Source organism: Ciconia boyciana, chromosome 12, assembly GCF_034638445.1.
Source record: "Ciconia boyciana chromosome 12, ASM3463844v1, whole genome shotgun sequence".
Lineage (NCBI taxonomy): Eukaryota > Metazoa > Chordata > Aves > Ciconiiformes > Ciconiidae > Ciconia > Ciconia boyciana.
In genome coordinates, this window is record NC_132945.1 from 16,779,647 (window position 1) to 16,804,660 (window position 25,014).

Sequence of the window (25,014 nt, forward strand, 5' to 3'; positions counted from 1 at the left end):
ATACTTTTAATTATTTTATCACAGCCTTCACGTACCCTTTTTTGGATATTATTACCCTGGGGAGTATGCTAACAACCTTCAGTTGCTGACTAATTAAGTTTTGGTATACTCCAAAGCCAGTTTTTGCACACTAATTAAATTTACAGGCAGTTAGATTTGACAGGTACTACAGTATCTGCCAACGTGCCTTCATAATCAGTTAAATTATTACTTCTGAGGCAGCAGGCAATCCCCAGGCAGGCAGGGAAGCACTGCAGCAGCGGAGCAGCCCCAGGAGAGCAGCAGCCAGCAACCCTGTGCCACAAGGAGCTGGGGACACATGGCTGCTCTCTCCCTAGGAGAAGGCGATGAGCTGCAGTGTTGGGGAGCCATTTGAATTTCCACCCAGATCTGGCCCGTAAGGGATGGCAGAGGCCAGGCAGCAGACAGGCATGGGGTGCCTCACTTACCCCTCCTGCTCCCCCAGTGATGGGCAGCAAAACCCCCCAGAGGCACGACCGCCTTGGACCACAGACAGCGTCCCTCAGCCCCGGCTCTGGAGACTTGCACCTCAGGGTAATTTCGAAAGGCAGGGCAAGCAGCGGGGGCCCCATCAGATACCAGTCCCCAAAAGCCCTCTCCAGAGCGCTGGGCGGGTGGGCACAGCCCGCACCGTCGGAGCTGCCATTGCTGCGCTGCTGTTTGAGATAACAGCAGCCAGACAAATCCCCCAATGCCGCTCCGGCGCTATCACACCTCAGGCCCTCTGCAGACAAAACATTCATTTAGCAATCTATATGATTCGCAATGTCAAACGCCTCTCTGATAGTTCCCTTAGGACAGCTGCTCTTGCTATTTCATCTGTTAAATATTTCCAGAACCCAAAAGTCCTCAGGGAGAAAAGCAGTTATTTTGACTAACTGCTCCTCCTCCTCAACTAGTTACTGTGTTAGCTTCCTCCCACTCAAACACCAGGAGTTGATTAAGACATATGGATTATCTCAACACTACCAAGAATTCCAATTTAGAAAGTGAAATATTGACATTCTTAATATCACATTCCTCTTTCACTCGGGAGCCCGTCCTTGCATTGACACCAATTCCCGCTGAAACACGGCAGCATCACACAGGCTGCGATTCGAGGGCCAGGCAGGCAGCTTTTTTACATGGTTTTTGGTTGAAGTTGCTGATGGAGTCAACCCATCACGTTTTTCTTAATTCTACTGAGAAAACTACTTGCAAGTGACTCTTATTTATGGAAGTCTTTGGGTCATAAAAAGAACTATTCATCTCCACATTAAATTTAGAATTTTGTTTTATGGTCTTCCTCCTTGTTTAAAAGATTATTTTGTAGCACGTTGGGCTTCTTTTCAATATAACATAAAAACAACACACACAAAAGAAAAGCCATAAAGGAAGATTCTACACTTGGAAATCCCTCATTTGGAAATCCTTCAGGAATACATCAGTCTTTAAAGTAAAATCTTATTTCCCATATGTAAAAGCTTTGAAAGCTTTGTTTTGTTCTAAGTAGAGGAAAGGTGAGGTTTTGTTTTGAACTGGAACAGAAACTAAATTTAAAGTGTGCAAAGTTTCCTATTAAACAGAAATCCTGAGTTTGGACTGGCCCTGCTGGGATCCTACAAGCTCCCATAAAGCAGAACCACCAGTACCCCCATCCACTCTTGCTGGCATCTCATTTCACCAAGTTTCTATTTAAGACTCATGGCCTTAAGCTGCAGTTATGTATTTAACCAAGTCAAGAAGAAAATCAGAGGGAACCTCAATGACCTTTTATATCTCAAAGTACTGGGCAGATGTATTTAAGTTAACTAAGTGTGAACTCATGTGAAATATCTCAAAAAACCACAAACTCTCAGACTCAGATGCTACCCTACATTTAGATGAGCATTCTGTGACATAGCAGCACTTTTAAAGGAAAAACATGGGAAGTGCAGTTGTGCCATTATGCGCTTAATACATCACAACATGCATTTACCAGTATCTGTAAAACTCAAAATTTCAGGACTTTAAGGAGGTGTAGGACAGGACAGGCTGCTTGGCTGACCTGGTAAGAGGACTCGCATAAAGCACAAGAAAGTGGAAGGAAATTGTTGTGGTTTAGCTTCAGTCGGCAACTAAGCACCACACAGCCGCTTGCTCACCCTCCCCTCTCCCCTCTCCCCCCCCCAGTGGGATGAGCAAAAGTAAGAAAACTTGTGGGTTGAGATAAGAACAGTTTAATAATTGAAATAAAATAATAAGAATAAATCGTAATGAAAAGGAAAACAACAAGAGAGAGAGAGGAACAAAACCCAGGAAAAAACAAGTGATACAACCGCTCACCACCCACTGACTGATGCCCAGCCAGTCCCCAAGCAGTGATCGCTGCCCCCTGGCCAACTCCCCCCAGTTTCTATACTGGGCATGACGCCGTATGGTATGGAATAGCCCTTGGGCCAGTTTGGCTGTGCCCCCTCCCAGCTTCCTGTGCACCCGGCAGAGCATGGGGAGCTGAAAAGTCCTTGACCAGTGTAAGCACTGCTCAGCAACAACTAAGACATCAGTGTGCTATCAGCATTATTCTCATACTAAATCCAAAACACAGCACTAGACCAGCTACTAGGAGGAAAATTAACTCTATCCCAGCCGAAACCAGGACAGAAATGGAATATAATTTTATGCTTTTGACAAATCATAAATAAGTAACCACCAGGCAAAGGCATTATTTCAGGCAAGAGACAATAAGGTTTTGCAAACCTCTGAAAACACGTGGTCTCAACCAGGATGATAGCAGGTGGGGAAAGGCTGCTATCTTTACTGGTAACCCTCAGCATCCTAGACTTAAGGTCTTCGGAGATAGGAAGAAAAAAATATGTTTATATCATGACAGCTACAGAATTTTGGAACAGAGACGTTCTGACCAAGCACTAATTTAAATGCACTGACATATAAAACAAGCCATGGTCCAAAATGGGTTGTGCAACAGCCACTCCTGAATACTCCACATGATTCAAGAGGATTATTAATGGGATTACTTTGGGGGAGGGAGATAACCCCAGAGACTCTCTGTTCATCAAGCAATCCCCCTCATTCCTTAACACTGTGAGACCTCCCTCAGTTTAAGCAGTTTTAGTGAAGCCTGTTTCTCAGTAGTTCCTAAAGCAATGCCAACCTCATCTTTGTTTTTAATCAAACCTGTGAGAAGAACCTCCTATTTATTCTATACAAATACCCCAAAACCCCAAGGGATATACACCCCTTTTTCAGAAACCAGAGTGACAGACAGTAAAAGGGTCAAGTCCAGGAGATAACCTTACTTCAAAATAGTTGCAGCCACCACCACGGTCTCATGCACTCAGGAGAACAAACTCATCCTACTGCCAAAGCTTTTTTACAGCTCTACCCCAACAAAGAGAGCTGTAGGCCCCAGAACTGCTTGTAGCTGACATTTCTAGTGCTTGGAGCCACCATTTCTGAGGCAGTCACACATGAAAGAGGCAAAAGTGATTGCGAGGCTTTATGTATTGATGCCAGCCATTGGTTTGGAGCCAGTGAACCAAGAGAAATACACATTGAGATGTACTGAAACAAACAAACTAGAAACAAGCCTGAGGCAAAGAAAAGAGGCTTTTATATATTAATTATACTCTGGTTTTAGTTTCTGCCTTGAATAGCAGCTATATAATGAAATTCAGCAAGCACTCATCTCAGGTATTGCAGAAATGTGCAAGTCAGTCAAATGACCTCCCAGCATCAGGCTCAAAGTCTTCAAACACGAGGGAAGCTTGCTCGAGGCAAAGAACCAGTGTTCATCCTTGCTTTGCTGATGCAAATCCTCTTTACCTTAAGAGCAGTCCCTCAGCTTCGGCAGTGCTGCCTGTGAGAGCAACGTGGCAAGACCTTTGCTCTCAAGTGCTGCCAACCCACCTCCACCATGGCTCTGCCTGGCACCCATCACAGGATGATGATCAGACACCCCTGGCAGCATGTTACACCCATCCCTGCCCAGCAGCAAAATGACCCCTCTCAAGGGCAGGCAGCAAAGACTTGGAGCCAGAGCTGCCAACTCAAACTTCAGGAGTTCAGCCCTGCTTTGAGGCAAGTTGGAGATGACAGAGAGCAAAGTCCAACAAAGCTGCACTCCAGAAAGGGCTTTGCTTTTCGTATTCAGTTCATTTCACTGAGACAAAACTGGCACTAGGCTGACAGGAGTATGACCCAGAGAGCCTCTTTAGCTACATTACAACAACCCTGTGCATTTTTAATTGTAATCAGCCCCTTATTTGTGTTTGCTGACAGCCCGAGGGGGGCATACAACATTGCTCACAAAGGCAGGTGGGGATTCTCGAGCATCCTAAGCTCTGCGGGCACCACAGCATCTTTCAATTGGAGAAGTTCTGCCCCGATGCCCCCTGCAGCCTACATGCACACTGCAAAGCCTGCAACCTGAGGTTTCCCCTTGAACATGCTGACCCAAGTCCCTGCTTCTGCAGAGTAAAAAAGAAAAAAAAAAACAAAATGGTCTGAATGTAGGCTAGAAACACAGGAGGAATTCAGTTGCTTTCCCAGCCCCCTTTTATATTTAGAAAAGAGCTTTCTCTGCCCGACTGCTTGACATTTTCACTTCTAATCTCCTCAGTATGTCTTTGCTCTTCATTGAGTAAGCCCATTTCTCTGCACAAGTACCCCCCCTTGGTCCACCAAGCCCAGCTTTTCCCTCCACCTCTCACCAGTGCAGAGTTTGGAAGTACAAAAGTTTTACAAGTCCCATTGGCATCCAATTCACAGGAGTTCCCAGGGGTTATATGGGCTGTTGTAAGCCCCAAAAGCTGCCAGAGTCCCCCAGTAAAAACCAGAGCCCTGTACACAGTGGGAGGACAACTGTGGCAGCCCCAGTTTGCTGTGCCTAGACAAAGAGAGGCTGGCTCTGCAGCCATCGAGGCCTCCATAAGTTTCAAGGGAATTTGGTCATAGCTTGACAATTTTGCCATATAAGCTTTTTTCCCCAACTCTACTTATTTATCTTGTTCTGCAGTTCTCCACGAAGTTTTTCAGGAAAAAAGAAAAAAAAGAGTACTCAGCCAAGGCTCCAGGCTAGCTGGGAGCTGTTTGTTTACCTTGGTTAGCACTGTGCTCAGCCAAAGCTCCCGTGATCCCAGAGGCAAGCTCCCCTCCTCTCACAAGGCATCATGAGGACACAGCCCAAGATTCAAATCCAGGCTGTAAGGAACAGCACACTGAGTGAACAACCCACTCTCACAAATGCAGCAGCACTCTTCTATCCAGCTTCTGAGTCCTGGCAAAACTAGTGGCTTTGCAAAACTTTTCACTTTCCTCTCCTCCTCCTTCCTTCCCTCATCCATCACGCAAACACATTCTTGCAAAGAACCTCAGCTCCATTCTTTTATATAGTTTATAACATGCCTATTTTTTTTGCTATGCATTGGTTAATCTTTTCAATAGTTGCAGTGAAGTTAATCTACACTCCCAAAGCTCAGTGAGTATGTGCAGAAGCCCAGGAAACCTTACTTCCTGAGAAAGAGCTTACAGCACAGAGAGAAGCAGGCTGTGAATGAGCCAGGTGCAGCTCTAAGCATGCACACAGGTCCTGCAAAGCTCTTATATTCCACTTGTTACGGTATCAGCCTTTCAACATAAGCAGTATTACATCCTGGTACATATGGCATACTTAGTCTTTTTTTTCCATTTAGTACTGCAATTAAAGAAGAAACACACCTCATTAAAAGTTCAAACCTCTAATTCTGAACACACACACATGCCACTGTCTCTTTTAAAGAAGTCATCCTACTGATTTTTTTTTTTTTTTTACTTAGTTACTCCAGTATGCAACACTTCAAGTTTTAGCATCCTCCAGCATCGAGAAACTACAATGGTTTAATAAAGCCCTATATATTATGGTGCATTTTATTATTCGAAAGCTTATGAACACAGATCAGCAAATGAGGAGGTACAACCTGCTAATTTAATTAGGACAAGACCTTCCATCCTGGGTAATTCTTCTTGCCCAGAAAAACAGCACATTAGTTTCCTCCCCAGAGAAAAAAAAATAATCCCTCTTGTTAACAATAAGCTACAGCAATCAGTAAACAAATCCGAACTCGCAGCCAGCAGCAGCTATCAGTGCATTATAAACAGTGCTCACTTTCTAGGCTGCCCATCCCATCACAGGACAGGGGAGAGGGGGCACATGTGGGTTCAGGGACCGTGAAAGGGCTTCCAGGTAACCCTTCGGTACCTGCTCTCAGAGGAGATCCCCAGCTCTGCTCTCAGAAGGTGACACCACCAGAACCAAAGAGATGAAGAGAAACTTCTCTTCATTTAGGTGCTGGAATTTTAAGTAAAGCTCCCAAAACTCCCCAAGGCGTATTGTTGCTTCCATCAAAGGAAGCTAGCGAGCGTGACTGATAGTTTGATTTTCAGTGGTGCTTAGGTTCTGCAGCTCTCATCAATTGCAGTGCAAGTTGTAGGTACTCAAGGCCAAATTTTTTTTAAAGGGTAGGTATTTTAAAATGTATTGCAGTCAACAAGAATTGGGAGCTACAGTTCTTTGAAGGGTACGAAGGCCTTCAGCACTTCTCAGAAGTCACATTGTGAATTTTTTCTCCTTTTCTCCCTAATGTTTTGCTTTCCAGTTCAGAAAACATGACAGGAACACTGGAGACCCCCCTTTCATTACAGAAATTAAAAAGAGAAGATATAAGAAAATATGTCCTTGGAGAGGAACACAAATAGTGCAGGGAGCCTCCGGAAAATGTACAAAACACAGGAAAAACCCACCATCTCTCTGGAATGTCCATTCATTTGCTTCTGTTTCCCACAGGAGAAGGGAACCCACACCACCATTTCGAAACCCCAATTTATCCCTTCTCTCAAGAATCAGTTTAGTTAGAAGCAGACTTCTTTTTTTATTACTGCTAGAGAGCTCTCACAATAAACTCCTCTCGTTGTCAGTACTGCGGAATTAAATAGTAAAACTGCATTATCCATTAAGAGGTTTTGATGTCTATTTGTTTACACAACAAGAATTACTTTTACATTTCTAATTAGGTAGCTATTAACTAACATACAGGGAAATCACACCAGCATATGAAGTTTTGCTATCAGCACACTTATTAAAAGGAGAGCTTAAGTTTTTGCTAAGAACAACAAATTAATCATGATAATGTGTTTCTAAATCATCAAATGCAGAAGTCAAGGGGGGGCTTTTTAAAAGTTCTTTAAATCAACATATTTTCTGTGTTGATGTCAGAGTTTTAACACAGGCTTCAGTAAGAGAAAAGCTTTTTCAAATTCTTCTGGCATTATTCTATATAAGAAAATCTATGAGGTACACTAAATTAAGTTAAAATTACATTATGCATAGTCATTCTTCCACTATTACACAGGGAAAACAACTGCTCTAGTATTCAGAAGCTGCCAGAAAGTCTTTAACCCCTTCTGAGTGAACACAGCAGAGTAGATGCTTGCTGAGGTGTAACAGGTCAGAGACCCCAAATCCAAGGAGACCTCAAGTGCTTTATCATCATTCTGTGATCCCACATCAGATTTTCTGATACAGTTTACCAATACAGTGCACCACCAGAGAATTCCACTTTGACATTTAAAAATCAGCTGCATTAAACATATGCACTTTTTTTGACCCTTTTTTTCTGGTTAGACATGCGGCTTGACAGACTGTTGTCAGTATGGAGAGACATAAAAGTTAACAGACCAAAGGAGCATGTTAGTGATGCTTTTGGAATAGCACTTGAGAGTAGTAATGTGTGACTGTGCCATCAAAGACTATGGCAGAAAGCAGCCATAATTTAGACTCGCCCAGGGACTTAATTAATCCTTCCTGATTTTGGGGTCCTTTACTATCTGTAGCAGGCTGCCATATTTTATTTTGCCAGCTAGCAACACAAACTACAGGGACTTGGAGTCAAACTGTGAAAGTTGTAGCCAAATGCAGACTAGATGACTAAATGCAGGAAGATAATTTATAACAGAAAATAACAGAAAATTATGTTTCTGTAATTCCAGAAAGCATGAACCTGAATTTCCCACATCCTATTAAAAACCCTCTGCTCCCATGACTATTCCATGTAGATCAAACAAAACAGCTTGAACAAGGTAATGAACCTGGGATGGAGCAAACTTGGGTTCCAGAAGACACTTCTGCAGCCTCAGTCTCAGTGGGTGCTCTGAGGAAGACAGCTGGCAAAGAGCTGTTGGTGACCTTCATTGGCCACAATGATGATGCGAGACGATGGAAATCTTCAGCCTGTTATTCCCCCCAACAACTCAGACGAACAGCTTTTTTGGCAGAGGCATCCTTCACACACCCATGTTTGAGCATGATGAATTTGCCTGAGACAAAACCAATTTGTTCTAGCTACTTAAGAGTGTTCCTGCTTTTGCCTTATACAAGGAGATGGAGATTCTGCTACCATTTTAGCAGCATCCAACCATAATGCTCCAAGAACTAATGCACAAACAGTCATTACACAGCACTGGGTCTTTCCATCCCAACAAACTGTTTCTCTCAGAGAAGTACCTTTATATATATATATATTAAAAATATACATATTTGCTGCTGCAAACTGAACAGGACTGAGATGGCCACTAAACAGGTGGTCAGGCAATCCCGTACCTTTTCTTGCAGAAAGAAGTTCATTTGTGCGTTCAGTCAGGCAAATGCTGGAGAATGGTACATGACTCACAGCAGAAGAATTATCAAGCAATCTTGATCCACGGTGTAGTCCTTAGCCACTCAAATCAGCGTAAGTCCATTCAAAGTTAATCACCAATAATATCAGTAAAAAAGCTGCTTCTGAATTTTAAAAATATAGCCCTGCCAGGAATTGCAGCATTTCTGCTCTTCTGTACAAAGTGATCCCAATGTCTAGAAGTAATCTTAATTAACGTTCTGAGAGATTAATATTTTATCATTATTACTGTAAGTTCAAATGAGCACTTCAGGACAGGCCATGGCCCTCTAATTAGCACTACTAAAGTATTCCTGGTCCTTCACAGAGCTGAAGCACTCAAGAGCTCCAGTCAAATAGAGAAGAGAGATGATGCCAGTCCATGAGAACTTACAGTTTAAATGAGTCGACATTTCCAACCTCAGAGGTAATTTTATCACCACATGTACTTGACAAAAGATAGCTGCTTACTGATATAGTCAAGTTCTGTTTTACAATTTCATTTAGCTTTCCAGTTGCAAAGGCAGTTTCACGGGCAAAGCTCAGCTGGAGACCACTACAGCTTTGTTTCTTTATATCATAGCTAATTGAGAAGTTTCCAAGGATAATCGTTGTTGAGAAAAGTATTGATTTGCTTCTGAGAATCTTAAAGATGCTTGAGGAATTGCAATTGGAATCCCCCCAAAGGATTTGTCTTTGAAATAACAGTAGTGATGTATTACTTTTCTCTTGTGGGCTACAAAACTTCAATTAAAATTCAGATTTTGTATTTGGAAATAATACTGTGGTATCCAAATGGATTAGCATTAATGGGCCTTTTCAAGTAGATGCACAGAAGGAATCTACACAACATGCCTGAATTCAGCATGCACTAAAGTATTTGCTGATTGTTTAGTCAAACTACAGCCAAGGTATCTTTTTAGGGGAATCTGCTGCTACAGCTACCATATTGACAGGCTTAACTTTTATTTTAATGAAGAGCCAGGTCCCTACAAAATCCACTGCAGTGCAATTTTCATCACGATACTACCTAGAAAAGGCAAAGATTCTTCCTGGGGATTTACTGCAATACGTTTATACTTCTCTCTCCACTTATCCATTGCAATACCTGAGGTAGAAGCAGGAGAGGGAGCTGTCAGAGTCTAGTTTCACTGATAACTTGGTTTCCTCCCGCTTGTGTTCTTACCTCAGCAATTTGTGGCACACATCAAATTAGACCGGCAGGGAAATTTCAGCCTCAAAATGCTTCAAATTTACAGAGTACAAACATCCATTAAGTACTCATTACTTAAATGATAATTGCTGTCCATTTGCATGCACAATAGTCACAGTCTAGAGGCAGGATACGTGCGTGGGGACCTGCTCTGCAGCCATCTCGCAAGCAGGGTCAATGGGAGGTTCCCTGCAGCAACTGCCAACACAACTGGGCACCATAATAAGAACTGTGTTGTTATAGGCTAAATAAGCAGCTCTGCTGCTTGATCCTGTGGGTTAGAGGTAATTAGCTTCTGAATAACTGAAATCAATAGATGTTTTTGCAGAATCACACCAAATAAGCAGAAGCTTGGCACAAAGAAGGGAGAAACAGTCCCATTGCTACACAGTCATATTTGTTAATTCCTAGTTTAATTCTACCAACTTCAATAGCTTTACAGCAGGAGAAAAAAAAACACAGCCTAGTGTTACCAGTAAACCCTATCAAATTACCCTGCAATTTGAAAGCTAAAATGAAGTACTGCTCTTCCTTCTTCGACACCTTCACTTAAAAGCCCTCCTCGCTTCCAGGGCTGCATACCCTGCCACCTTTGAACAGTTTATGGAATCCCACTGCCACCAATCTCCTGAAATTTCCTTGGAAATCACGTCACTTGGTGATTTCCTGTCCTTGTAAACTTCAAACCCACCCTACTTCATCAAGCCAAATCCATAATCAAGTAAACATTTTAAAGAGTTTTCTTCTAAAGCCTTAGTCTTTTACATACATCCTTGCAAAAAGCCTTCCCAGTTCCCTCTGCATGACATCTATCCCATCCTCTCATCTCTCAATACACCGCTAAGTTGCATTTCTACTTGCAGCCATCCTTAAATGACCTTGGAAACATTGAATCCCATTGCCCCAGAGCAGTAAGTACATTCCACTGCTTCTTCAAGTTCTTCAAGTTCAAATATTTGAGTTCCACAAAATAAACCTTGTTTTATGACAGTTCTGCTCCCTCCAGAGCAGGCTGTGGAAACCACACACACTACCAAGGATTGAACCTGAGCCCAAAGCAGGACTTAAACTGAACAGTACTCTACCTCAGAGAGGATCAGCATCATTCGAAACACTTGTGTATCACTAAAGCAACATGGTAACTATTAAAATATTCTTCACAGACTACATCTGCGCCTGAGTTACCTAGTCCAAGCTAGTATTTTTAAAATATACTCCACAAAAACAAACGTTCACTCAAAAAGATCTACCAAAATGGCACTGTAATTTGCACATACACAACAACACAGAGATTAATCAAGCGGAAGTGGAACCATTCTTTTCAACAACAGCATACACTCAAATAAAAGAAATCCAATCTATCAGAAAGGAAAAACAGAGTGAAGCAACAATGTAAATTACATACACTGAAAATGCAACAAACAGCTCTGTTGAGGCCTTGGTGAAAAAACATGCACCAGAAGGGTGTAACTAGCAGCCCTGTATAAACCACCCCCCCCGCCCCCAGGAAGGTGTGAAATGCACCAAGTTTGCAGAGAATCAACATGGGAAACATTAAATTCTTTCATTAGAAAGAGTTTATCACAGTTCACGACAAAGACATGCAAGCACTGATGGGAAAAGTAGCTCTAAACAAGGTGTAACTAGATAGGAGACCAAACTCTGACTGTTTGGGGAAGAATGATTATCTGAGGGAGCCCAATTTCTTCCCCAGCCCAGTCTTAATGATGAAAGTCTCTTAAACAGGAAAGCCAATATGCTTGTGAATTCACAGATGGGGTGAGGAAAGAAAGCCTCACTGCTCACAGTCAAGTGCACTAATGGACAACAGTAATTATAAGATGGGCTCAGACCCTGCTCAGGCAAAAAAGAGTGCCCGAAGGAGCGATGGAGCAGTTCTCCATTCAATGAGACACATGGGATGCAGAGCAGAGGGAGAGTCTGTCATTTGAAAATGAAGCCGTGATTATTATCGCCTCTGAATTTAGCCTACAGCTTTGAAGTCGGGAGACCCAGGGCAGTACCTCTCCTCAGCTGCACTGGCAGGTTTGTTAGGAAGGAAGCCAGCAGTGCCACTGCTCCGCCCCTGCTCACCCGCTGCAGGGGGGCTCCTTCCTCCCAGCAGTGCTGAGGGCTCCAGGCTCTTTCTGTCTTCTCTGGTGGGTGATTTCTTATTTTGCTATCTACTAGCATTTGCAGAAGGAACTCAACTCATTCAGAAAAAAGTCTTATTTTGAATAAGCTGTTAACAAACTGCATGCAGAAAAACATCATAAGAACAAACAAAATGCAAAAAACTATATGTATTCCAAATAAAAATTAGGTTCAGAGCACATCTCTCCCTCTAGGCAATTATATGGACAAATTAGGTACTGAACAAATTAAATAGTTATTGTAAGTCCGTTCTTGCAATATAATTTTTCCAGAAACAGTAAATTACTCTGAGTATTTATCATAATCTGTTATCTGCAGAAAAATGTGAAAACTAGATAAATTTATGGAAATGCATTTACCTAATAATATTTACTAAATGACACTGTTCCCTCTGCTGCTGGTAGCAAACTCAGTCATGGAAACTAAGGACAGGTTTGCCTTATTAATACAGCTCTCTGCCTGTGTATTTTAAATACCTTAGAGCACAGTACCATCTGTGTGTATTCTACTAATGAGCTACTTCTTAGACTGAGGAAGGCCAGCCAGCCAACACCGATTACTCAGATGGAGACTGCCTAATTTTTAAGCAATTAATGAGCTCCTCTCTCACTCTACATAGAAGCTTCCTCTGGTTAATTCTCCTGGCATATTACAGCACATCCTATTCTAAAAAAATTTCTCAAAGAAGAAAATAAAAAAGAGGAACATGACACAGCCCAGTCCAATTCCTTAGAGCAAAGCCCAAACCCCATGTGTGGGACACACAAGCTTGAGAAATCGCTGCTGGGACCACCCTGAGCAGGGGCTGCACCACCGCTTCCCAACGAAGCCAAGATGGGGAACAGCATCCTGCAAAGGGAGTAGCTCAGCCCTCTCCCTCACTCTAGACTGTCTGGCGCACTAAGATACCTTTAATAACACCTCGAAGGATGGACTGGAAGAGACAGTACCATGCTTACACAAGACTTTTGATGGTTTTATTCCCTCTCACCTCCCAGTCATTTGGAAAAATCTGACACTATCACCAAATGCTGCACAGCTCCACAGCTGGGGTCACCAGCCATGGATGCTGCATGCTCAAGAATCACTGCACACTTAGCAAGATGACTGACTGCTCCCATCTCATCCCTTATCCGACTGATGTGATTTTAAAAGGTGAGCCTTAAGGGGCTATTAGATTATGCAAAAATAGAATTCCCTCTTCTGCCACTAAAAAATATTTCTTAATAACCTAAACAAAGTTTAAGGAGATCAAAATTATCTTTTACAGCTCCTGTTGGAAAGCGCTGTAGTAAAGCACAGAATGAGTATTAAATTATCTCAGTAATTACATTGATAATGCACAACTTTCATGTGCACAATAAAACCATTAAAGGAGATCTGATTTTACAAGTATATTACACATCATGATTCTGAAAGGGCAACCCCTATGTGCAGGAAAGGATGCGCTTGTCTTGCACAAACCTGAAAAACATGCCAACTCCAATCATAGCAGTGAAACTATTATAGAGGAGAGCTTTTACCCAGCAGCTCCCAGCAAGCAAAACACTTGCTTCCCTTGAGGATGCTCATATTTACACACCGATAAGAGACTTAATGCAACATTTCAACTTGGTTTGACATTACCAAGCCATTCTACAACCACATTGTGGAATTTGTATTTTTTAAGTTCTCATGACCAAGGTACCCAGCATTTCACTGGGGGGGGGAGGGCAGTACGCGGAAATTGTTCCAAAAGACAACAACTAATTACTATAGAACATCAAGGGTCTTCCTCACTACAAGATGAAGCAAGTTGGTGACACATTCTGCAAGAGACTTCACACAAGAGCATGCTGGACAACCAACTGTTCGCATGGGATCAGTATCCTTCAGAGAAAGCCATCAATTACAGCTCTTTATGAAGGATGGCAAATGGAACAGTTCATTTGTAGACATTTCTAAAACAGGATTTAATAAATATCCTTTCTTCATCGGTTGAGCTTTACACTTTCCCTGTGTAAGGTCCACAACAGTTGCAGCCAGGCATCCCAGGTGGCTGGATTTAGGTTTCATCTCTCATGCACGAAGTCAGAGGCACATTTTGCAGTTGGAACAAAACCATTTGCACTAAACACTTAATGGTAAAGAGCAAATTTAATCACCCAATCCAGATGAAAAAATCATAATGCTGTAAATAATATGATGTAAAGTCATAGCGAATAAGAATTATGTTGACCTACATCAGAAGTCAGCCAAAAAGCTTTAGCTTTCAATCTGCTCCAATAAAGCTGACACACTCCACTCCTAAGTGCAGTTTCGACTGTAGTCCCCTGATTTGCCTAAAATTACAGATGTCATTTTGAATGGAAATATTACATCCAAAATGTCATTAGTGATACACATCCTAATTTCTTTCCTTATTTTTGATTGTCTAAAACCACACCATTATTCACACCTCTCCGGCTTTATACAATGGGACAAGATTTTCAAGGTCACATCAAAAGTAATAGATTCAAGGGCTCAAATCTACAATAATTATTTTCTTGGCTTGAGTTTCACATTTGCTTTTCTAAACCACAAGTACCAGAACAGGTTGCAGAAATACTTTAAAAATGGTTTATTTTCACAACAAAACATACTCTGCAATAGGAGCCTGCAACTAGAGAGGAAGAAGCAGGTCGAGAAGGTGGTTCCCCTTCACCAGGGAGGTCTGCCAGAGAGCAGTGCTGATGGCCGCAGATCCACCTCCAACCTGGGAGCCTAGGAAGCCTGCAGGATGACCTGGCTCCACCAAACCGCTTTCACTTTCTCAGTTTTCAGATCTCCTCTGCAGGCAACTCCAGAGATTTGACACGGCTAACTGCTTCCCAGCAGGGAATCCCAGAAACAGTAGGGTCCTGACCACTATGTGCTCAAAGTCTTCCAGCTTCTTCATCCAACATCCATACCAAGGACCTCAGAAGTCCTAGCATTCAGCTGCGATTCTTGAATGCCCGAGAGATACAAAGCCTGGGAGTAATCCTGCCTTTGATTCATGTTCCAGCAGTTTTCCATTGCTTATTAAATGTATCCATCTCAGGGAATTTACTGTTCAAAATGAAGTTGTGTCACTGAAAAATAAATTCTGATGAGCCCTATTCTGTAGAATGTGATTATATTTCTGCATTTTACCATTAGCTGAAAGACACCAGAATGATTATATCTCACATTACTCTTTCCCTTCCAGGCCCATCCACATATATGTTTTGCTGAACTTGTAAGACAGCAAAAGCATGCATGACGTGGCTCTGCACATTGATCCAAATGACCTTAGGATCACAGAGTGCATCAGCAAAACAAAAACATAATGCTTAAATCCAAGAACAAACAACTCCTGTTGTCTTGTGAAAAATCTGATCTGCTACATGAACATCAGTCTTCACAAATATTAAGTCACTTTTATCTTCAAAATACCAGACAATATCCATTAACTCTCAAATAATAATAAAAATTTTTTTTAAAAAAAGAAAAGTCTGTGAAACAACTTTGCACTCAAATTTTTATATGTATTTGTACAGTGGGATGAAAGGACCAGCATTTCTTTAAACAAACATGAACATCTATACACTGAGGTGTCCTTGGATAAAGCTGTTTTAAGCTATTCACACATCTGATGACAGAACTCCAGTTCCTGGTATTGCTAAAAATCTAAAGGCAGCTACTAGGTAAGCACAGATGGAGGCCAGAGTGGCTCAAATGCAGCCAACTGCCTGCAGAGTCGCTGCAGTTTATGATCAAGAAATGTTCTTTAGGTCAGAGGAGTAAGTATATACACAGGTTTCTATAAACTTGGTCACCCAAGAGAATTGATTGGCATCTCCAAGGCTCATGGTCCCTTAGGTATTCCATATGCCATTTTACAGTCGTAAGTGTTTTTTCCTTCTGTGTCCCCCACTATACACTGGGAGGACTGCTTATAGCCTATACACACAACAGACTTGTAACATTCAAAGGCAAAAGCTCTTAGCCTAAAACTAGTGCACAAAACTTGGTATAGTAGAATCTCTCTCCTCTTCCTCCTCCATTTCTAGCAGACAGATCTTATTATCTTCTACTGAAAAATAACAGAAATTACAAACACTTTTCCCTAGCACGTGTATCCAAGGACATAAAAGCACATTCTACACACATGCTTATTTTAGCCTCAAAACTTCTCTAGGAGACAGTACTGGTTTCCTCGTCCTTGCCTAAGGCGTTAGCAACATAACAGAACAGAGGGAAACATTTTGTGTTATTCCTCTACATCACCTTTAGTGTGCCGAGTACCTTCGCCTCTGGATGATTTTCTACCATCTGTAAAATGGGAATAGCTATGATTCAAACATTAGAGACAAAAAGCACTTGTATTAAATATCATGGTAGCAGATGTTTACTAAAAGCATCAAATAGTCCCACAAAACTCTAAAAAAAAAAAAAAACCCTGCCAAGGTAACAAAGCACAATTAGAATACTGAAAGTCCAAAAAATAATACTACCGTCATGCTCCAAGGCCTCTACTACACAGCCTTAACAAATGTTTAAACTGTACGTATGGTTACTGGATGCCTAAACAGCAGTATGTCCCCCAGACACAAGCAAGAGTGACATACAAAATACTGTACTTTAAACATTAGAAAGGAATTTGGGAACTTCAGGCTTTCCCTTTTGCTCTCTTTCAGGCCTGTTCACTGAAAGGGCAGCTGAACTCCTCGGGGGCTTGCCCTGACATGTACCACTTTCCCTGATGCCTCCTGCCCCAGAGGGGCTGGTAGGTCAGGTGAGCAGTCAGGGTCTGATGCAGGTTCCCTTTCCTCCCACTTCATTACAACAACAGAAATGAGATAGCCAGATACAAAAGGCTCATGCCAGGTACTGCTATCGCCTCCAGTTTCTTTATTAAAAACCAGTGAACAACACTTAAAGCTGCATGGATCAAACGGTCTCCTACTTATTCAATTACTATGTAATTTCCTATCTGGAGTAATGGATGCAGAAATCTTAGTAGATAGCTTTTTCAAGGAATACTGATCCCTCAAAGATGTAAACCAACTGCACCTGTCCTAAACTGAAGTGTCAAAATACCTTCCTCAAAAAAAAGAAGTGACTGGGATTGAGTTCCCATAGGTCATATGCAGCACAACAGGGCTACAGTTTTGTGAATCTCAAAGGTAGAGGGGTTTAAAAGTCAAGCTAACAGAAAACCCTCACGCTGCCTCCCTTCCTGCCTCGAATGAGGAACCACACAGGGAGGGCAAGTGAGAAGGAACTGATGGCAGAGGCTGGCTAGCACAGGCAGGCTGGTTACCATGTCTCAGAACAGCAAAGTGCTAAGGTCAGAAGCTTAACTTTTATCTAAGTCTCTGTCTGCAGCGGCGGAGCACTGTATGTTTTCATATCAGTATTATTATAAGTACTAATCATGCTTCTTGTAGGAAAGAATCAATTGGATTTGAAAGGGTTAGAGATTAATAAAGTGATAAAGTGTATACTCTAGAGGTGACACTGCATCTCAGATCAATTTTGCTTTCAGCTCCTAGATAGGCAATCATTTCTACTTTAGCGAGTTAGAACAGTACCACAACAATCTCACACAGGTCTATATACTAACATTTGCACATACATGCACTGCACTAAAAAGAATTCCTTCCTCCTTCCACAGGTCAACAACTTGAAATACTTAACTCTGCAAGTCCTGAAAAGGGAAACCTCTGATGTTTCATTTATTATTTGTAAAACCAACTTCTCCAAACTTAAATGCCAAAAAATAACCAAAAATGCATCTTAATTCTCCTTTCTCTCGCTATTTCCCATAGTGATCCCAACATCTCCTACCTCACAATTTTACTGCTTGCCGCTTTCACAGCTACATTCATGGCAAAAACAAGTAAAAAAAGTTTCTGATACAATGTGTCACAGGGACTAGCAGTTTAAAACTGAAATGCACTTCAAACAACAAGCAAGGTTCTGAAAGTAAAGTAGAAAAAGTTCTTTAAATTCAGTGGACAGAGATATGAGAATGTGTATTAATATTCATACCTAGTTCAATCTAAGGAGCCTTATTTATGTTCCTCCTTCAAACATATACAGCAGTCTGGAAAACCTGCCTTAAACATGTATTGAGGTTATGAAAACCCAAGCACACTTCAGAACTGTTCTTGGTCAGGAGTTGACCCAAAGCTAAGCCATTACATCACAGATTACCTACAGCTCCTATAGGTCAATATCCCCCTAAGTTACCTCCGAGCCTCTGTGTCACCAACAGATGTCCCAAACTGAGCATTCATCTATCTCTAGGACTAGTGAACATGCTGAGCTTGAAGACTGTGTTCCGGGCAAGTTTATGGCTGTATTGTTTATACTTTCATTTGAACATTAGGTAAGACAGACCTTCCAAAAATATCTTCATGAACAAGATGAAAAACAAAACATGCCAGAACAACTTTCCCTGTCCCTCAGGACAGCCAGTTTCAGAGTAAGGACACGAACCTAGAACACACACCCTCAAAGTGAGCATACTAGAAATACTAGAAATAGATTTTAAGAAGATCTCTTAAAATTTCTATTTAGGATCTTAAAGAAAACAAAGCAAAGACACCTTGGTACATTAGTTTTTTCATTTTAAAAGGCCCCATTTTGGGGAGGAAAAAAGTATCATCCAGTTAAAGGCACAGAGCTGGAAGATTTCTCAGTCATGACTGTATGTCTACTAGAGGTTCAGATATTATTAATAAACTCTTACATGCTGCAGCTAGATGTAGAACAGATATCCAAACAGCTGACATGATGCCCACTGCAAAAGTGGAAGATTATAGATTTTTAACTGAGGAAATGACATTTCTTTCATGCTTTGCTTATTTCCCCCTATGCCTAAAGATCCTACCTTTGTGATTTACTGCAGCTTGGAACAATTTAATTGTGTTCATTTATTTTATTCAGATACAGCTGCGGTTTCCCTTTTGGGAAAAGAGTCTAGCTTTAATATTTAAGTATTGGGTCAATATTTTAATTGTTTTAATTATACATGAACTCATTTTAAATGAGTGTAATAGCTAAAAATTTGAGTGTTTAAATAAGTTCAATATTTAAACCCTGTCAGGTTGAGGTCACTAAAAAAACCCCAAACCTCTAGCAGATTATTTCCTTTCTGGTTCTTTGCTATGCATCTCCCTTCCTCCCCACCACCAAACAGAATGTTTAAATGCTGCCAGCTGTCTCCCAGATAGGTCTGCCTAGCTGCAACACCGCTTTCTGTCTAGAGGAGAGGAAACAAAGGCTGAGACTCCCGTAATGAAGTGCACAGACTACCGGTGCTTCACAGCTTACTTGCTGGTAGCCCCCCTGAGACCTGAGTGCAGGAGCCTGGCTCCTCGCTTCCCACTGATCCAAACTGAACAGATGGAGAGCAGCCGTGAACCCGTGAGCAGACACAACCGTATGCAAGAGGGACTGTACATTCCTGCACTGATGACAGCTTAGAACAGTGATCTCAACTTTTTTTGTTTGCTGGAGCTGCGAATAACTTAACATCTTCTAGGAAAAGTAAGAGATCAGTGTACGCTGATTAGTGTTGCCAGGCTCCCATTTCCTCTACGTCTGCATGTTATTTGCAGAAATTAAAAGCTGAAAGCCTCTTTTGCATCACTCATATCTCAGAAATTGGGAGGGCTCACAGCCAGGGCCGGAAGCCAGCTCTTCAGGCAGATGCAATTGCAAACAAAAAGCAAATGGCAACTGTGAGCGCTCAACCTGCAGCTCCTCTAGGAGCCCACCCCAGCAGGAGCAATGGACTCTTAAGAGTTAGGCTCCTCTAGGATATCCCACTCCAGGCACAATCCATGAGTCACCTCTGAAGTACAAACACCTCCACTTCCATGTATGTCACGGTCTTCATGGCCAAAGTGATCAGGAAACAGTACAGGAAGATTGAGCGTCATAGAAGGGAGCAGCAGGAAATCCTAGGCTAGAGCAGTGACAACTAGTAGGAAAGGGAAGGCTTCCTGAAACATCTACAGCAGACAACAGTAAGTTGTTGCATGACATTTAAAAGGCATGAAATATCAAGCCAATAGGTTTTAAATAAATGTGTTCAAAGCACTATGTCCCAACCACTGCAACATCAATGAGAGAATTTAAGACAATTTGGCTATGCCCATACGCAGCAAGGCATGATGCTAAGTCAAGCCCTCTCTCTCCCAAGCCATTGATGACAAAGTTGAATGCAGGTGGAGGGTGATGGGGTGGGTGAGGGATCAGAGACACACTTGCTCCTCTGGCATATGACTGCCTTTTGGGTGGTCCCATGATAAAGAGGAGGAGAAGGAAAGCCAGAATCCCAGGGCACATCCATCTGACACACTACAGAGGAGAAGACACAAAACTCTGGCTCTGTAGCTTGGAGGACATACTGGCGCCAGGCCTGAGCCAATTAAGCCCTGTTAACCTGCAGAAAAACTACTACCAGCTCTGCAGCCAGCAGCCTCATAGAAACCTTGGGAATGTCTGCCCATACTCCTCCACACAAGGCTGGCATGCCCTCTGGAGCTCTAGCATGCTGAGACAGGATATTTCAGCTCAGCAAATATACAGCAACAATAAATGGCATCAATTATTCTAATGGAATTATGTCTAGTAAGTCAAATAATCTATAATCTGAAAAATCTTTTGCTCAAAAAAATGCAATGATTTTTTAATTGGTTTTATATTCCCTGCTATGATTATTCAAAGCACTATACACAAAGGGCTTGGGAAAAGAAGTCACTTAATCAGATTAAAAGGAAATCACCTACCAGCTGAGAACCTAGCAGCTCCCACATCCTCAATTTATTTGTATAACCTCCACCTGTAAAATACATCTTCTAGGGGATTGCTAAGGCTGCAGTCCCAGCATTAGCTGTTTTCTCAGTTTTACTTCTGAGCAGGCAAAAGGACAACATGCAGCTTTCAAAAAAGCTTCTTAATATTAAGAAATGCTTGTGAAACTTAAGTCAACATTACATTCACACAAATGCTTGAGGCAAACTGTTCTGTTCCCACCACAAACAGCAATTGTTGCTCTGTAGACATGACAGATTTCTTCTGGAGCATCTGGAAGTTGCTGCCTGTAACGAAGAATCTGACTAGCATAATTAAATTAGCTCACCCATTTTAATTCTTTTGGCACCATACCTGAAGTGAGAAGCAGCCAAACAAATTTGTCTTGCTACAAGTTTCTCTGTTATTTTTGCAGCATTGCAAGTTACTCTAAAACCTATCATGTAGCCCTCACGTACATTCCTGCTCATCTTCTCCAAATGGAAATATGGACACCTGAATCCATAACAAAGGGCAAGCAAAGGACATGAGACAAATCTCTTTCAGTTCTGTTTTTCTCTCCCCTTCCATGAGGACTGTTTCTTCAGCAAACTTTAATTCTATGCTTGCAACTGGAGCACCATTTCATCACCTTCTGTTTGACATCCTAGATTCTCCACTCCTGACCTCTCTAACGACTCTTGCCTGTTGTCCAGCCCCCATGTACTGTCTGCATTTGCTGTCTGGAGTGCTCATCCTCAACTTTCTCCCCTTGGGTTTCCATTCCTTGGCTTCGAAGGAATATCTTCCCACCAGCCTCTGAAGATGCCTTCCTAGCCAAACCCCTGTTCTCTTTAAGGCAAGTTTCAGTTTCACTGATAACGACCTTCTGGACATTCTGCCCCCCTTTTGACTGCCTCAGTTTTAGTGATGCCTTTGCATTACCTGAAGACAACACCACACCTTCCCATTGCTCCACCCCAAGTCCTCTTCAAGTCAGCTCTCTTTAGATTCTCCCTACCCCTTAAACAAGATATATTCTATTATGTGATATTACACACAGGCTAGTCAACTTCATAATTGCTCTTGTACTTAACATTAATCACAATTCTGGCCATTCATGCAGTAATTCTACATATTGCTTGGAAAAATGCCAGTGTACATAAGTCAGCAAAGACACCAATACCCTGATTTTGCTGGTTTGTTGCCCTAGTAGCCCAAATCTGTCTTTATCATCAGTGTCAGCATTTTCCGTGCACTGCTTCACACAGCTCTACATAACTGTCTGCACAATTTCCCTTCCCCTTTTAAGGATGCTCACCAGCTTAGACATCCCCGTACCAATAGCCAGCAAGACCCAAGACTACAACATCCATCCAGACCACTGCTGCAGAGATCCTGTCCACAGGGTATCATTTGGGCACCCCATCCACTCCCCTCCTCGCTCTCATCTGCAGCTAAAACAGTCTTCCTGCTTTCAGACATCCTGCTGTTTACACTGCAGTGCAGCTGCCCACAAATAACCATTAAATTACTTTCCCCTTCCCACTCTCCTTTATCAAGACACCAGAAAAAAAAAGACCCTGAACTACAGCACCAGCACGCTACAGTTACTGTCAGCCTATCAAGCAACATGGTCTCATTGTTTCTTCGTGCATTTGCCTGGCTACATCCATCCACTATTTCTGATCTTCAGCTTAAACAACAATACAAATAGTTAAAGTTCAGAAGCCTCTGGAGCATCTGTCCCTTCACAACACATAACATTTAGTGAAGCCTAAAGCAATCAAACAACAGTCCTTCATATCTAAAGACCCCTTTCAGAAAGGGAGTCAAATTATCAATTTTGCTCCAAGTGCTGAAATCACAGAAACAGAAAATGTATTTCACATCATGTAGTGGAAAAATAAACAGGAAAAAAAGAAATCAATAGTTTGCTCCACACAGCAACCTAAAAATCAGCACGTATGACAGAATGAATATTGAAGGTGAAAACCAACTACATGATCGTGTACTTGCAAAGAAACTATAATTTTACTTTACGTGCATTTTTTCCCTTCATCTTATACTCAACATATACCAACTCAATCAAATGAAAAGAAGAACCACCAGCTATTCACTAGTGGGTTATATTTAGCAATAGGCAGCCTAACATATTAAAGCATTTTTCCCACCAGTACTCAACCTGAATTGATAGTCAACAGCTGCCAATAACACAAGACATTCTGCAGAGTCAAAGAAAGCAGATTAAAAAAACACAACACTAAAATATAATTAAAGGTAAACTACCAGCTGAATGATGGTAGTTTACCACAGGCATGTTACTTCTACAGATGTGTATTTCAGATAAAGGAAATGCAAAGGCCCTTCCTTGCAGCCAGGTAGTGTTGCCTGGCATCAGTGAATCAAGGCTCAATTATACAGATTATGGATCTCACAGGGGTTCCCAACCAGGCCAGTAAGAGCAGTTTTGAAAAACAGGAACACCATCGCCCTTAGCAGAGTTTAGATCAAGCTCCACTGTAGCCAAATCCTACAATATCCATGACTGCTCTCACAGGGCAAACAGGACTCACGGTACAATAACCACAACAAAAGGCTGTAGACTAGTTCAATTTAGCAATATCCATTTATACTTTCTAGCCCAGGAGAAGGAATTCAGCCTAGCACCTGGTGGTTCCCAGAGTAACACTTCCTAGCCTGGGATGTGACATCTAATTCCTTATAACAGATGGACCAATAACTTTTCTCCTCCATTCTCAAGAAATGCAGAAATTAAATTTAAAACTGGCCACACCAACTAAAGTCAGTAATTTCTGTTTGTACCTGCATTGCTAGAAGTGTTGGCTGAAGACACTGAGGACCGTAAGATCAATGGAAGCCCTCACACTTGTATGTATAGCACACAACTAGTGGGAAAAAATGAGTAAGTTAACATGCATGTTTAAAAGTACATTTATCCTGGATCAGTTACCTGCCCACATACACAAGGCTCTAGCAGACTAACAACACTAAGCAACACTGCAGCTAACCTACTTGTCTGCCCAAAGTCCTTCCAAAATCACAGCTTACTTGAGAAAGGCAAACAGTCTCATGAAGTCATTCCCTTTGAGGAGGGAGAGCTGCATGGACTAGAAGTCTCTTCAGGCTCTAATACAGATGAAACATTATCCAGATCAGCTGTCTATCCTGGAAGGAGATGCTCTAATACTTCTTTGAAGTGTTCTGTTACTATTAGTGAGTTTCAAAAGCAGATGTAAACATAAACCCACTCCCTTCCACTGCCAGAATAATCAGAGATTATCTGCCCAGGAAAGCTCTTCCCAGTTAACCCTATATATGATCACACATATGGTTGGCATGACTTTTTGGAAGATGCCCTTCCAATGTACAAAAAAATCATCCGGACTTAAAAGTCACCACAAACCACATCCAGTTAAGAAAATCCCTTAGTATGTGTAAAAGCTGGGATGTTAAAATAATGCCAAAGTCATTATTATCTTTGTGGGTTTTCAATCAGATCAACCTTCTCTTTTTCTTTTTTTTTAATTTTTTTTTTTAATAAAAGAAAACATAAGGACACTTTCAAATAGCTTAAAGTCACACCAACAGAACATTATAGTGAGAAAATTAATCCTGTAACATCTGGTAAGCAAACCACATTGGTCATGACTTTTTTTTTCCAGAAGAGAACAAGAAGTATATACACAAAACAAAAAGCAGCCATCTAAAATGCTTGATTGCATGAGCACTAGGTCCAGATTCAAAAGTAAAAATATTTTTCTGTGACTTACCAGAATTTCTCTTTGACACGAGCTTCAAATTCATGCTGACTACAGTACAGATCACAAGAACCAAGAGAACAAGAGGCTTCATCTTTCACTTTCTGTGACAGCTGAAATGCAAACATAGTATGAAGTCTGAATCACAGCTCTTCACTACAACAAAGCAGCAGCTACAGTTAAACATTTCTCAAAGAACCATTACAGGGCAATGGCTTCATCTAGTGACTTCTGGGGTTATTTTTATGCAGAGGTAGGAAAACATAGTGGTTCAAAGTAACTGTCTATGAATAATTTATCTCTGACTATCACACAAAAGGGTTGGGGTTTTTTAAATGACACTTTGAAAATACCATTTTGCTTAAAAGAAACACAAGACTTAACT

General features: G+C 41.6%; 1 protein-coding gene across 1 annotated transcript in view; it reads right to left on the bottom strand.

Moving 5' to 3' along the window:
• Window positions 1-24,723, bottom strand: part of IL1RAPL2 (interleukin 1 receptor accessory protein like 2) — a 385,827-nt gene extending 361,104 nt beyond the window's left edge. Inside the window, exon 1 of the mRNA XM_072877189.1 lies at window positions 24,642-24,723. Within this exon, the coding sequence (XP_072733290.1) occupies window positions 24,642-24,723 (82 nt within the window). The remainder of the gene's footprint in view (window positions 1-24,641) is intronic.
• Window positions 24,724-25,014: the final 291 nt, after the last annotated feature.